Source organism: Rhinolophus sinicus, chromosome 16 (assembly GCF_057876585.1).
Source record: "Rhinolophus sinicus isolate RSI-liver-muscle chromosome 16, RSI-T2T, whole genome shotgun sequence".
NCBI classification, from domain to species: domain Eukaryota; kingdom Metazoa; phylum Chordata; class Mammalia; order Chiroptera; family Rhinolophidae; genus Rhinolophus; species Rhinolophus sinicus.
The window spans coordinates 9,660,506-9,675,941 of NC_142516.1; the positions used below are offsets into that span (position 1 = coordinate 9,660,506).

The 15,436-nt window shown below is 41.6% G+C and overlaps 1 protein-coding gene across 1 annotated transcript in view; it reads left to right on the top strand.

Moving 5' to 3' along the window:
• Positions 1-15,436, top strand: part of PSMB7 (proteasome 20S subunit beta 7) — a 55,176-nt gene that overhangs the window by 16,754 nt on the left and 22,986 nt on the right. The window contains exon 6 of the mRNA XM_019728533.3: positions 10,247-10,305. Within this exon, the coding sequence (XP_019584092.1) occupies positions 10,247-10,305 (59 nt within the window). The remainder of the gene's footprint in view (positions 1-10,246; positions 10,306-15,436) is intronic.

Sequence of the window (15,436 nt, forward strand, 5' to 3'; positions counted from 1 at the left end):
CCTTGGTCTACAACCAAGTAGCGGTCTTTGCCGGGAGTATGTTTCAGAACCGTTAAATGCAGTGCTCGCAGTTTCAGGTCCTTTGTTTTTGACTCCACTTCAGAGAGAGTCAGGTATCTAATTCATCTTTACTTGCTCTTGTGTCAGAATTGGCCCTGCTACAGAGAAGTGCCTTTATAGTCTCATAACCCATGCTTGATGGTCTTTTTACTTATTGGGCAGACTAAGTGGAAAGTCATTTTATGCATTAGAAGACTTTTCACTACAGAGATCATCGAACTAGGGATTTGTTATCAGGCGGATCTGCCATTACTAGCTGTGTGACTTTGGGTCGGTTCCTTCACCTCTCTGAACTTTGTTTTTTTCCCATCTATAAAGTGGAGTTATAGCATCTTGTCCACAGAAAAATGAAGTGCGAAAGTATATGTAGCAGTGCTTTACACATTTTTTTTTCCAATAAGTCAGATTTCTTATTGTTTGCACATAGGCTTTATGGACTAGATAAACCTATACTTAATGGTTAAGAAGAGATGTGTTTTATAAATTATTAAATTCTGTGGTCCTTTGTCTTTGAGTGTTCTGAGGGACATGAAAACTTGGAAAAGATCTGCGAAGTGGAATAACTTGCAATTTCGGAAGTTATTTTGGCATGTGGGCCAGGGTAAAGGATGCCTTTGAAAGACCTGTCAGCTCCGACTGACTGGCGCTCCCGCGGCGGGAGGGAGGAGTGTACGCTTGCGGAGTGAGAGCTGCTCTTTCCTCGCCAGGCCTGATGGTGGGGGAGGCTGATTAGGAGAGGCATGTCTTAAGGTAATTTTCATCCTCCCCCTTAACCCCTAAACATAGGGTTAGGTGAGTCCTGTTTAAAGGAGAACAATTTTCGGTCCTGAAACCTTGTGGCATTTCATTAAAATACATTAATAAAATAAAACCTTTCATTTTTGTGGCCTGGATGTCCTGATTGTTAGTCTTTTCTTAAGAATAAGTGTTTATAATGTGTCGGGTCAATGAGATGTTGCACTTGCAATTATAAGAAAAATCCCTGTTCAAGTGGTGTTTTAAATTATTTACTTAGAGTAAAATTTAACTCCTTTTTGACTGCACAACATTTAGAAAAGGAACTTTTTGTTTTTAGAAATTACTTTTGAGTGAAAATGTTCTATGCTTTAAAATCTATTTCTAAGCATATTAAATGGAACAATTTTTTAAAATTCATTAGGAATAAAAGATAGACTCTCTGACATTGAGGTACATTTGCTGATGAAAAGGAAGCATTCTTCCCCCTCTTGAGGGGTTTAAATGTAATACTCAGTGCTTACTCAGGAGTGAAAACATCAAATTAAACTGTTTGTGCTGACAAAGGACAAATCTGGATTTCAGCAACCCATGCAAGATTGTCTGATCACTTGGCCTGCCTCTCCTGGAAGCTTTTGGCCAAGACTTATAATGAAATGCATGCATACAATTAAACCACTTCAAGTCGGTGTCTTGAGTTTTCCTGGAGCCAGGAGAGGTGCTTCACTGCTCTCTAGTGGCTGAACATGGTCCCCTGGCACCAACATTGTTTTATATTCATAAATCAGCTCTTCACACACTGGCAGCGTTGGCCTCCAGAGCCAGCACCAGCACCAGGAGACTGGGTCTTGTAGACAGGGATGGAGTGAAAAATGATCCCGCTCCATGGGGCTGTGGAAAGCACCAGATTTTACCCAGGATGTGTGGCCAGTTGACTAACAATGAGGAAGTGTGAGTAAGCACTGTGTCAGGGGGAGCTGACACTGATGGATTAGAAAGTTCTGCGAGTTACTCTTTTATCGCTGCATACATCTTACACCTTGGCAGGCCACGGTGGCAAACGGGTCTTTGGGTGCTTACAGTGGGCCCCTCCTTAGCAGAAGGAGCAGCTTTTTTCCTGAAAAAATCTGGTTAAATTGATTTGGGGAAAAGCAGTAGAAATCCATTCCTGCTGGTTCTCAGAACTTCGTGACTTTGAGAGGAGATTTTGAAGACCTCTGTTTCCATTCAAGCCGCCGATCCTGGGACTTGTTGAGAATGATGGTATACAATAGCTCTTGGGGAGTGGGGACCTTGTCGTAGAGTAATTACGATAGCCAGCTCTTACTGAGCTTTTACTGCGTGCCAGGCATTCTGCTGTACATGTGTCACCTCATTCAGGTCACCCAGCCACTGTGAGGAGATACGTCGCGTTCTGTCTTCATCCGTTTGTGCGGGGAGGAAGCTAGCGGGATAAGGTTGCTCCACTGTTCCAGGGCCAGCATTCATGTGCTTGATGTGATGGTGCCTTCTGGAGTCACTTGGCAGCCTTGTAGGGCTCTGAGGGCCTCAGTGATGTGCTGGGGGAAACAGCGAGCAAGTGCCAGAGCTGTGGGTTCCCAGAGCCTGCGGCCGAGTGGGCACCTGGCGTGGTTTGTTGGAAGGAATGAGTGGGAAGTTGCCCTTCTGAAAGGTGCAAGGGCTTAAGAGCCATAAGACCTGGATTTGACTCTTGGCTCTGCTTATTGGCTGTATTGCCTCAGTTTCCTTGTCTGTAAAATGGAGAAAGACCCACTCACATCACTTGAGCTCAGGATCCGAGATCTAAAAGGCCCTCAGTAAATGTTCCCTTTTGTTTTCTCTGGCCCTAGTCTGAGAGTTTGTGAGCATCGACCTTGTTAGGAAAAGCAGATTTCTACCTGTTGGCTTTCAGATCCTTCCTACAGTTGGACTTAGAGCAGCAGGTGTTAGAAAATTATTTCAGTCTCATTGTTTCTTCAGCATGTCTGGTAACATACTTTCTAGAATTGGATTTAGTTCTTTGATGAACTCTATAAAAAGAAGGTTTCATTTTTTGTTTTAAATCCCACTGTCCTCAAGCCATATTAATACTGTTGTTTTTAAATATATAGAGCAAGTAAAAGCAATATCTTAGTGAAATTTTTTCGATTCATTACGTATTTTGTTCTGAGTTGGATTGTTCTCTCAGAAAAAGTCAGTTTCTAATTGAGTTACTAATGCTGATAAACACCTTCAGAGGTTTTAGAAAATGGAGACTAATTTCTTTCTTTTTTTTGAATGGGGCTATTTTTTAAAATAAATACAGAACGGATACTTGAGTGGCCTTGCTAAACAGTGAATGGCTTCTCTTCAATTATTTTAAAACATTTAACTAAAATCCCAGTCTCCTTTGAATTTCCAAGCAAAACAACACAAATTAACTAGATGCAGATGTGTGGTAATCGAGTATACTAAAATCTGAAGAAAAAGCAAGTTAAAAAGCATGCTTTTTTGGGGTGGGGTGCTAAGAAGATATAGCTACTTTCATGCTTTCTCTAATGTTGATTTTAAGATTTTGGCTTTGCTATTTACAAGGCAACACGGTGGAATGGAAGGAATGTGGGACACTTTGCATTGAGATTGATCTGGGGATTCTCAGATTCGCTAATCCCCGGCTGTGTAATCTGGGCAGATTCCTTCCTTCTGATGGTCGCTCTCCCCTTTTGTCAAATGGGACTGCTGCTACCTGCCCTGTCTGAGAGCAGACAAAACTGATGTGACTGCTTTGAAATGCCTTTTTTTTTAAAATATATGTGTGTGCGTGTGTGTGATTAAAAAATTAAAATTTATTGGGGTGACACTGGTTAGCAAAATTACATAGGTTTCCAGTGTACAACTCTGTAATACATCGTCTATATACCACATTGTGGGTTCACCACCCAGAGTCAGTTCTCCTTCCATCACCATATATTTGATCCCTTTTACCCTCCTCTGTCAGCGCCCTCCCCCCTTACCTTCTGGTAACCACTAACTATTGTCTGTGTTGCTTTGAAATTTCTTAACTACATGTACTGTGTGTGTATGCTGTCCTTTTTGTAATTTGTTGGCCACAGAGTAGACTGGACAGGTGGGATCTGGCCTGGCGCTGATACGCTCAGAGCACTGTAGGATGCTTTTACCTCTCAGACCATCTTCAGGAAGCCCTCCTGAAGGATGCTGGCAGAGACGCTGTATATTTATTTGTTTGTGATGATTGATTGCTGTCGTTACTTGGGACTGTTGACTCATGCGTGGATTGACCTTCAGGCCCCTGTGTACAAATCTTAGGAATAAGCTTTGGGCTGCTGCTGTTACACAGCAAGACTGTGACAGCTGGTAAGGTCTTGGTCTTTCTGTTTCTCTCCCCACCCCCACCCCTCCCCAATGATGAATCCTTATTTTCTCCAAGCTTATACCTTAAAAAATGCCATGTAATGCATGTCCTTTGAAGAAAAATAAGAAAATATAAGTAAGCAAAAAGAAAATAGCATATTTTCTATATCTCCTGATTGTTGGATCTTTACACTTACCTTCAGTTGTTTTTTTTTTTTTTTACTAATCTAAATAATGATCTTTTTATATACATAGTTTGAGTACTTGTTCATTATTTTCTTTAAAATAACTCTCTAGCAGTAGAATTGCTAGTTTGGAGGCTATATAAAGCTTGATGCTTTCGACTGATATTTCTAAATTGTCCATTAGAAAAGTTCTATCCATTTTTGCTTTTACAAGTATGTTAGAGTGCTCATTTCACTACAGCTTTGTCAGCACTGGGTATTTTTTTTTTTTTTTAATCTTTGCTAATCTTCTGCCCCCCTTTTCCCACCTCCCCCGACTCCTTTCAAGTCGTTGTTTCTCAGTCGATTTGTGTAGGACACAGCTCCCTGGCCCAGGCTGGTATTATGAGCCTTGCGCTCCCCCCGGCTGAGGCAATCGGTTGCCAGTTGGCCACTCACGGCAGCTCTCGCTGGCTGCCAGCCACTCACGCTGGCCACCGGCTGCTCACGGGTGGCACACAGTAGCCCACGGCAGCTCACACCGACCTCCACCTGTTCACAGCAGCCCAGCTCCAGGGAGAATCATTGTTCACAATCCTAGCTGTAGAGGGTGCAGCTTACTGGCTCATGTAGGAATCGAACCAGCGACCTTGGCGTTAGGAGCACCGCGCTCCAACCACCTGAGCCACTGGGCCGGCCCAATCTTTGCTAATCTTAAAGGCAAACAAATAGTTAATTGCAATTCATATTTCTTTGATTAATAGTACACTTGAACAGTGTTTCTAAATGTGTATAGGCCTCTGCCTTTTCTCTTTTTTGTAAACTGCTGTTTTCTTTCTCTGTTGGTGTATTGATGTTATTTTTCTGTGAGCTCTTTTTAGTTATTAATGCCCCGTAGCACGTGTTTTTCTGAGTTTGAGGGCTTGTATTTTTACATTGCTTATAGGAGTTAGTCTTTTTTTTTTCTTTATAACCAGTGTTCTGCTATTAATAAGAACAGATACTTCATTTTAAAAAGATTGGCTGGAGATGTAGTGCCTTGTGGCATTTGTGCCTGGGACAACCCCCCCCTTCTCCTGGAGGTCAGTGTGGGTGACACACAATGTCATCTTGGGTGAGACAGGCCCTGACAGTCAGAGATGGGGAGCAGACCGTGTTTTCCAGGACTCGCAGGGGTATCTCTTGTAGGAGGAATTCTTTTAGTGAGCACCAAACAGGGCAACCAGGGCGAAGTGGTGCCCGCCAGGCTGGCTGCAGTGGTCGGGAGTGCAGAGCAGTTCCTGGCCCCCGTGGAAGAGAGCGGGCTGAGCTGTGTATCCTTCCCCCAACCCCGTCTCTGTCCATAGCCTGGCTGCTGGGTGCTTTGGGAGTTGGCGTGGTTGAGCAGCGTGTGACGGTGGCGTGGGTGAGCTGGGCACGTCAGTGGGTAACTAGGTAGCGTCACAGTCTCTTGCACAGCCACTCCTAAATGCTGGTCACTGAATGGTACCTCGTTTTTCTGTTTTGAAGAGCTTTGTTCTGGAAGCCAAACTGGCTCCTCAGTAACTGTGGGTGGGCTGAAAAAGGCAGCCTTGGTGGAGGTTGCTAAGGAGCAGCTACATGGAAACTACCGATGAGACAGAGAGAGCTTTGATAATAAAATGCAGAAATCCAAGGAGGGCATTTCACTCCTATGACATCCCAGAGGTTTGGACCAGTCTATGACGTGTAATAGGACATGGTTTTGTGGGTTAAAGGCTTTTTTTCTTTTTGAAAACTGAACTTGCTTTACATTTGAATTTGTCTTGTATTCATCCCAGTGGGGTAAGTTAGTCAATATGTGTCCTTTTACACTTTATCAAGGCATTTCCTACTGTCATCACTCCTAGAGGGCCAGCTCAGAGTTTCCCCACTCCTCCATTTGGACATTTATACTGAAATCAGCCCCGCTTAATTGAACAAATTCCATCTAGTGCGCCTTGTGCACCAGAGACCGCAGGCATGCTGATGCAGTTTGAACGGATGGGCAAGTTGCAGAGATGAGAGTGAGAAACTCTCGTGGGCGTGTGGTGGTCAAGGAAGGCTTCTGGGAAGAGGTAATCTCTCAGCTGGGGTTTGCAGGGTGACCAGGAGCTCGGGGGCCTCTCAGGGCAAAGGGACTACTGTGTGCCAAGGTGGGAGAGGCTTGAAAGGGTATGAACATTTAGGGAATTGTCGTCAGCTTAGTGCTGGTGGAGTGTCAAGTGTGTGTGCTGGGGAAGAGGAGGGGCTAAAACCTGGTCACGGGAGACCATCATGTCTGCTGTGAACTATGGGGCGTGCAGAACTTTCTGTATGAGAGCGGGGCATAGGGTCACACCTGAGACAGGATTCCTGCCCTGTGCTTGTTTGTTCTGTAATCCTAAACAAGCTTTATTACTTCAATGGGTTGCTATCACTAAATGGCATATGATGTGTGGCACATAGTAGGTGCTGAACAAAACGCTGTTTCTTCCCTCTGGCTGCCTTCTCCCGACTGTAAGTTCTTTGAGGGCAGGCCTCACACCCCTTGCTCCTAGAGCTCATCCTGCGTTGGTGGAAAGCATATCCCTCTGATACTTGTTTCTTTCGCCTGACATGCCTGCTGTGTGAAGTACAGGGGCCCCTGTACCATGTACAGTGTCCCCTGGCTTTTCTGTTCATTTATTCCTTAATGGGAAACCAGATCATCTGACTGATTATCCAGGATGACCTTGTCTTTGGAACAGAAAATCAGGGTAAATGCTCCTTCAAAGGATTTTTGCCTTGAGTTGTGGTATGAAAGTGCCAGGTTAGATAGGTGGGTGCTGAAGGAATGGATTGTTTCGGGACATTCTGGGGAAGTGGGATGTATTTAAACACAGCTGCTATGCTAGTGTGACATCTGTCTGATGGTTTATTGTATTACATGTAGTTTAAAGTGGCATTGAAACAAAATCTGGGAAACTTGAATGACGTTTTTAAAGACTACTGGTCTCGTTGAGTTTATCATCTTGTTTCTTTTTAATGGCCGACTTCTTGTTCCTTTCCCCAGTTGCATTGCCTTGAAATGATGTGAGAAGTTGCATCTGGTTCTCTTGCCACATTTGGCAATTTACCGTCATTTGAAATTCTAACTTCAGTTTTCTAAATAGCAGACACACAATTAGAGTTTCCTGGAAACCTGTTGACAGTCAGTTGTCCTAGCACTTTCGTGTATTTCTGAAAAGGGGGCGCCAAAGTCCTCCTTTCCTAAAAAGCTGGGAGCAGGAGCTAATTGTGAAGTGATTTAGAAATTGTTTTCATTGTTGAATTTCTCTTTATTTTCAAGTTTATTTGGAGTCCGCTTATCTTTGATCTTAGGGGAAGCAGAATTGGGCAGGTTAGCAAGCTCTTGCTCTCCAGAAGACTGTGCACGAGCGTGTGTGTGTGTGTGTGTGTGTGTGTGTGTGTGTGTATGCGTTGGGCGTGGTATAGCTAGGGAAGCAGAAATACAATGTGATAAGAACCCCTGTGTCCTATGTTTACCTCTCCTATGCCTTTCAGCTCTTAAAAAAAAAAATCACTGTCTCTGATAATGTGAGAAGCATCCCCACTTTTTGTTGTAAGAGTGTAGGTGTAGTATGTAATTTCCACTTACAGAAATTTTGTCTGCAGCGTTGTTTCTAAGCAGGAAAAAAAGTTTTTGATGAAGGAAGAATTATTATATTGGGAGGGAGATATTTTTCATTTCTTAAAATGTTGAATGGAGCTAAGCAGAAGGAAATATATGTGCCCAGGAAAAATGAGAGTAAAACTAATGTATTTACTGTGAAACTGCCAAAGAAAGGATGGCCCAGAGGAAAAACAGGGTCAGCAAAGTTTAAGGAAAAATGCCTTTAAGCTTGGGTTTCCCTTTCACAGTAATTGACCAGTTTTCCACATTGTTAGCTCTTAGGTAAATACCTGCCCTCCCCTGTCCTTTTTTAATGTTTATTTCAGGCTTCTGGTGCATTTACCCTTGGGCTCTTCACAGAGATATTCTTGGACTGGGTTGGAAGGAGGCAAGCCTGCTGTTCGGTGCTCTGCAAGAGCATTTTGTATCTGGAAGTATTTTTTTCTGAGATTTCCTTATTTGCAATTTCCTTGTTTCTTCACAACAGTTGTACTTTTGTTTTCCATACAAAACCGGCTTGTTTTTCACTGCTAAGTCTGAGACGGGTTCTCACCTGTGCCTTAAAACAGACACTTAGGTTACTTTCACCCACTGGTGCCTGAATCTCAGAGTAAACGTGTGACTCAAAATATTGGTGGACTTTGACTCTATTTCCAGATTTTCAAGGACATGTTTACTATGAAAGTCAGAAGTTTGGTTGTGGTGCATTTGCTCTTGCATATATGTTTGTTTCATGTGGGTGCTCCAGTTTAATATCTGTTTAATTTCTATGTCCTTTCCAAATGGCTTTTAATATCCCTTTAGATAACCCCCCTTTTTTTAAGGAGAAAAAATCCTGAGAGGGGAAAATGGGGTTGCCTTTTGCTCCCAAAGCCTAAATGAATAGTCATTGCTTGTAATGCCGGGCTACACTTGACGCTTCCTACTGCTTTAGCTGTGATGTATCTGGTGCTGGGAAGGTAATGATCCTGAACCGCAGCAATATCCCGTAACAGGAGTATCTGTCATATTCATTGGGATTACCATGTTCATTGATTTGTGTCTGTAAATCTGCTGTTCCTACCCTTTAAATTTGATCTATAATTGGACCTCCTTAAATGGTTCAGATAAGGTAGTCTGTATTTTCTCAGCGCAGCGTTGCTGTCAGCTTCCCCTTTTTCATTATACATTCAGCAGACTTGATAAAATCAGCAGGACACCTCATTTGAAACTGTTTAATCGCTGCCTTTTTCCTTTGCTAAACCATTGAGGTGGTCAAGCGATGTACACAAATCATTTTAAATAGAAAATATGGTTTTCTCTGTGACCCAGCTAAATAGATAGTGTTATGCAAAACAAGTTAAAAAGTAATAAATGCCAAAAAAATCTTCTAATTGGAGTAAAAAATTGTGGGCAACTCTATCTTCTCCCCAAAAGTAGAATATCCTGAAATATTGCCAGGCCCCTGTAAAGACAAGATGATGGTTTTCTAAAGATTCTCCGAACAAAGCAAGTTTAATTTAAAATTTCAAATAGTGCTGAGCTGCCTTTTGCATCCATTCACAGGGAGCCCATACTTATTTGTAATGCCTTTACTTTACATCCCACTTTCGTAGAGAGAAATTTGCTATCCGTTAATATCTATGCAGCATAACCTTTCAGCCATTTGCTATTGTGATAATAAATTTTTGTTTCTTTGTCTGTCATTTTGTCTACTCAGCTGTTACTCTTCAAAGTACAAACTAAAAATAATAGCTCCAAATAAATGCCACATAATAAAGTGTTTTACAGTTGTAGCTGGATTCACCTGGTGGCTGCAGCTTGCAGTCCTATTACCGTTGCTAGTGCTGTGGTTTCTTCCCGGTGTGTCAAGGTGACTCTATCAGGGCCAGCTCATTAAAACAGTCTATTCTTTCTAACTGGCTTGGTATTTAGCGCTATACCCAGCAGCCTGCCAAGGCACAATTGTGGAGCACAAGATTTACAGCATAGGATACGTGAAATTATGTGGCATTCACTTTTTTGAAAAAATACGAATTCTCCATAACCTCATTTTTGTGCTTCAGCACATTATTGGGAATAATTTACAATTACTTCTGTCTGTAGTAGAAGTAGGGCCAGTTGCATGGGTACCCAAGATAGTGGTACATGTGACTCCAGGCTTTTGAAGAGCGGTGTTTACCTGCTTTATGTGGCCTACAGGATTAATATTTACACTGTACTTGAATGTGACATCGGGCATGTTTTGCCATTTTTGCTGCCCCGAGGTAATCTTGAGAAGCTAGGAGTTGGTAAATACACTTAAAATGTTATCTTTTTCTTACAGGTTCTGGCTCCTTGGCAGCAATGGCTGTGTTTGAAGATAAATTTAGGCCAGATATGGAGGTATGTAAGTCCCTGCAGTTTTATTCTTTCAAATATTTTTCCAGTTGTGTGCAAGTTGATTGCCGATTCCTCCAAAGCTTGCGCAGCACTGTTGTTAGTTGGAATGCTCTTTGGCACAGATACTACGTTTGTGGAGAAGACCGGTTGCTGGGGAAAGCTTCATTTTGGAGTGGCCCTGCCGTGCCCTCCCTCGGGCTTGAGGAGCCAGCACTGTTCGGGTCTTTGCTCTGGCCTCTGGGCTGTCTCAGAAACTTCTTGGCTGTAAATGCTGCTGCATTGTGGAATGTTTTCATGTGCACTAAGCTTTCTGTGCCATGATATCTCAAAATGACAGGGTTTTTTGTTGTTGTTTTCTCACTAAGAATTGAGAAACGATGTATGTCTTTGCATGTCACACAGTCCTGGCCTGAAAATGGGGGCAGTTTTAAAAATCCCTGTAGATTATTGTGCATCTGGCAGCAGAAGATGGGGACAAGATTGTGTGTGTTGTGGACTGTTCTCAGTGTGAGGGCTCTAGTATCTCCAATACATTTATAAGGACATGCTTTTCTTATCTTTGGTGGTGGGAGAGGGAGGTGGGTATCTTCTGAATGGCATTCCACCTAAGTCTGCTTTATGATAGATGTTCTCCCGATTAAGCAGCCCCCTACCCCCAAAATCTCCAAGAACAAGCCCACAGGCTTTCCATTGTCACTTTCCTAGGAGTGTTTAGTATGCTTGGATACTTCATGGCACCACGTTATTCCTCCACTGTGCTTTATTCTCACCGCTCAACCAGCTTGTGGGCACACACGTCCTTCAGGCAGCCTTCAGCATCTGCCCTTGGTTTGTTGATAGATGTTAATGTTTTGACAGGGAGTATCAACTTGTTTTCAATCATTAGTAGGCTGTTTATGAGTGGCTTACTCTATTTCTTAATATGTAGGTTTCTGCTGTTACTGCCTTCTCAGTATTGTTTTGTTTAGATTCTAAAGGATGTCTCTGGGAATTACTGTTTGACAATGCTTTATGCCTAATCATCCTTGGAGAGCTTTGCATATTTAAAAATTTTTGTTCTTCCACCAGCTCATTGTCATTGGAGCTCTGAAGCTCCCTCTGCCCTTTAGGTTTGGGCCAAGTGCCATATGAGCCAGAGAATGAGGGTTGTGGATGCTGCTCAGCCAGGGCACGGCTCTCCTGCCAGAAGCCACTGCGCCCTTGGTACGTGAGGATAGCACGCAGAAGTGACCTAATCGCCGATGGCTGGATTTCTTCCCTTTCTTGGACATCTGTAGGAATAAAAGCACCTGACTAAAGATAGGATTTAGCTAAGTGTTTTATACTAAAACAATAGTGTCTTGCTCCAATTAAGAATAGTAAACAGGTCCAAGTATCAACTATAAATGAGATTAGGATTGTGTTCTCATTTCTCAATGTGAAAATTTATTCCCATATCAGCATTATTTTCTGTTTGGGGTTCTTAAATACAGAGATAAAAGAAGATATACTAGGGCACTTAAAATGAAAAAGAAGAATAAAGGTCTTCCAGTCTTGTAACTAAAGGAGAGGACTTGCTAAGGCTCCACGCCCCCTGCTACCCGCCCCCCCATTAGAACTAATGAAGGAGAAAGATGTGGTTTTCATTTAGAAAGTGCCCTCAGTAATGTCAGGCCCTCCTTTAAACCACATTAATCTTTTCATATTTTCTTGAAAGCTTTGTCTATTTCCAATTGATTGGGACCTCCGTATGTTTAAGAAAAACGAGAATTGCCGAAAAAGTTGAAAGTATGAGGTATATTAGAAGTGACTTAACACTCTGCTAAAGTAATTTGACATTATTTAGAGTTTGGATTTCAGATGATTCAAAGGCCATGAGTTTAATATTGAGGTGATTTGGGGACGTGAAGGGAAATATGAGCATCCCTTCAATAACACTTCTAATATTATCAATCTGAAGACTGTGTTCCTTAGATCAATTTTATTTGTAACTCGGAAAACTTAATGTTTTGTATTAGCTGTGAGACCTTAAAACAGGTTGACCAAATTCCCATTTCAGATTGGTTACTTAAACTTAAAATTTCATGTGACTTTTTTTATTCACTGAAGTTACTGAAACTTGAAGCTGACTATCAGCAAAAATCACTTTATGAAAGTGAAGGTAGCACCTGCTTTTCCAGTGACGTGAGTTTAAAAGCAAATAGCAGGCAAATAATAGTACAACAACTGTCAGCAGATAATGCTTTAAAAATCTAAAGGCATGTTAATAGATTCTAAAAAAAAATTATTGTGAAGACCAACTGCTGGTCACCCTGCTTTCTTCTGTGAAGAGGAAACTGACGTGCTTTTTCAGTGGAAGGCTGAGACTACTTAGCAGCATTGGGAGACGCTGTTGTGGTGACTGTCTTTGTTGTAAAAGAGAATTCAGCCCAGGTGTCATTTCTGGTTTGCATTTGCATAGAAATCTTGGAAACGTTTTGGTTTCAAATCTCCAAACTTTTTATTTTCCGTCTTTACAGGAGTCTGTTTTTCTGGCGCAGGCAACGCTCCATAGCTTTTCTTTCTTGTCTGTTTTGAGACTGCAGGGTTGGATGACTAAGTCTGCTTATTTCCTTTCGGCAAGGGAGAGGATTCTGGACATGCCTCAAACAGAAACCCAGGACAGAGAGCATGTCTGCCTCTCAGATCTTGCCTGGGTTGCCAGGACAGTGACGGCTGCCTCCTTCACGGAGGATTGCGTTGGGAGGGGGCCTTTTTAGGTCATAATTACGAATTGTTTGCCACACAGTCATTTGTAGGCCAGACTGAGGAAACAAACTCTTGGCTTCATTATGAAAGCTAACACATTGGAGGAAGCCCATACTTTTAATTTTTTTATTTAACTACAAACCTGTGTCTTGGACCGTGCAGGGCCTACACTGTAGTATTGATGGAGTAGAAGTCCCTCCCTCCTTTAAACCTTTAACGTTTTCTCATTGGCTTTAGCTGCACTCTCCAGTACGGTAGCCACCAACCACAAGTGGCTAGTCAGAATCGAGAGGTGCTATAAGTAGAAAACACCAGATTGCAAAGACTTAGTACAAAATAAAAAAATAAAACCTCAATATTTATACTGATTACGTGTTAAGTATGATACTATATTATGTTGGGTTAAATGAAAATATTAAAGTTAATTTTGCCTATTTTTACGTTTTTCAATGTAGCTACTAGAAAATTTAAAGCTATATATGTGGTTCACATATTTCTGTTGGACAGGGCTAGTCTAACATCGTTTCTTGAGCTTGGCATTTGTGCACCACATGTAAAATTAATGCCATATCCAGGTAGCGCCTGTAGTGTTTTGAAATTTTTCTTTTAAATGAACTCAGTTTTATAAATTGAGGTATCATTTACATATACTAAAGTGCACAGTTTGCTACCGTTTCCCCGAAAATAAGACCTAGCCGGACAATCAGCTCTAATGTGTCTTTTGGAGCAAAAATTAATATAAGACCCGGTCTTATTTTACTTTAATATCAGACTGGGTATAATATATGTTATGATATGGTATGATATGATATAATTATAATATAATATAAAATAAAATACCTGGTCTTATTTTTCTATAAGACTGGGTCTTATATAATATAATATAATACCCGGTCTTATTTTACTATATAATATCACATTATATTATATAGTAAAATAAGGGTATAATATAATATAATAAAATATAATATAATATAATGCCGGGTCTGACGTTAATTTTTGCTCCAAAAGACGCTTTTCCCCCGACTTGCCATTGAGAGAGGGTGATCCTTGAGGGCAGGGGCCATGAAATCATCTCTTTGTTAGCTCCTGATGTTCAGTACGTGTTTGTTTAGTTGAGACAGGATAACCCTGAGCTAAAGTAAAGTCTGAGTCATCAAAAACTACCTGGGAAATGGAGGGGACTCTCTCTTCTTCCCATCTGGAAAGTGCTGATTTTTTTTTTTTTTAGATAATAGAGGAAGATAACTAGTGTACTTTTCAAATAATATACACTATTGGGGTAGAGTCAGCGAAGCAAACACCCCATAAAGCACACAGGCAAAACGAAGATGAAGCAAAGGGCACGTGCTCATTGGAAAATTACAGGCCAAAAAGCAGAACAGCGAAACCCCGTTGGGATTCAGAAATGCCTACGACGGGCCTCTGCTGTTCCCAGTTATCTGAGCCAGTGACTGCCCCAGGTGAAAGCCCGGGTTCAAAGTGTCAGAGAAACTGCCCCTCAACCATGTGCGTTTAGGGCACGTTAAAAATCCTCCCCCACTTGTGGGCCTGACACTGACTTGAGTGGTCTGTCTTACAATTTTCATTTTCTTGTTACTCTCCTTGCTGTGAGCCTGGAATTTCTCCGAGGGCAGGAACTGTGCATATTCATTTCTGTTTCTTTATACCTAATGTGGTTAACTGGTACATAGCCGGTATTCAACCAGTTATTTGTTGAATGAGTGCATTGAAAGGTGTCAAAGCGACCTTACTTAGTAGTTCCCAATTTGATAACTTCATTTTTAGTATTCCTAATACTTAGCAGCCACAGAAATGAAGGCATAAAAAATTGTATTACTTACTGGTGATAAATCTCATGCTTTATTTTTATCAGCAAAGGTGCTTATTTGGACATTGCGTGTATGTATTAGCAGTAGTGGGTTTTAAAATGTGTGAGTTGACCTAATGACAAGGGATCACTTAGAGGTTTTTTTTGTGATGATAAATTGTACGGAGCCATTCCCCCAGATTTTTTATTATTTTTATTATTCTGTTAAGGCTGGTATAGTAAGGAAGCCCCCGATCCTGGCTATGACCCCCAGGCTAGCTGGGCAGGAAACTACTGGTATCCACACTGTGGCCTTATGAGTCGTTTTCCAGTTAAGTATAAGGAATTTGATCGTAGCCCTTGGAATATGGTTTTAGCTTCACAGGGGTATTGCTGAAGTTGCTGAAATAAAAACAGATTTTATTTTAAGGTGGGAGGGAATGAAGGAAATGCATCAGATAACTTAGGTTACTTTTCCTTCCATCCCGTTTCTTTGTAAGAAGGAATGTTTTCATTTGGCCCAGTGAGAAATTTAAACTCTTAAAGATTATAATTCATTAAAATGGGTAGAAGATTAATATTTAGTCTGTCAAGATC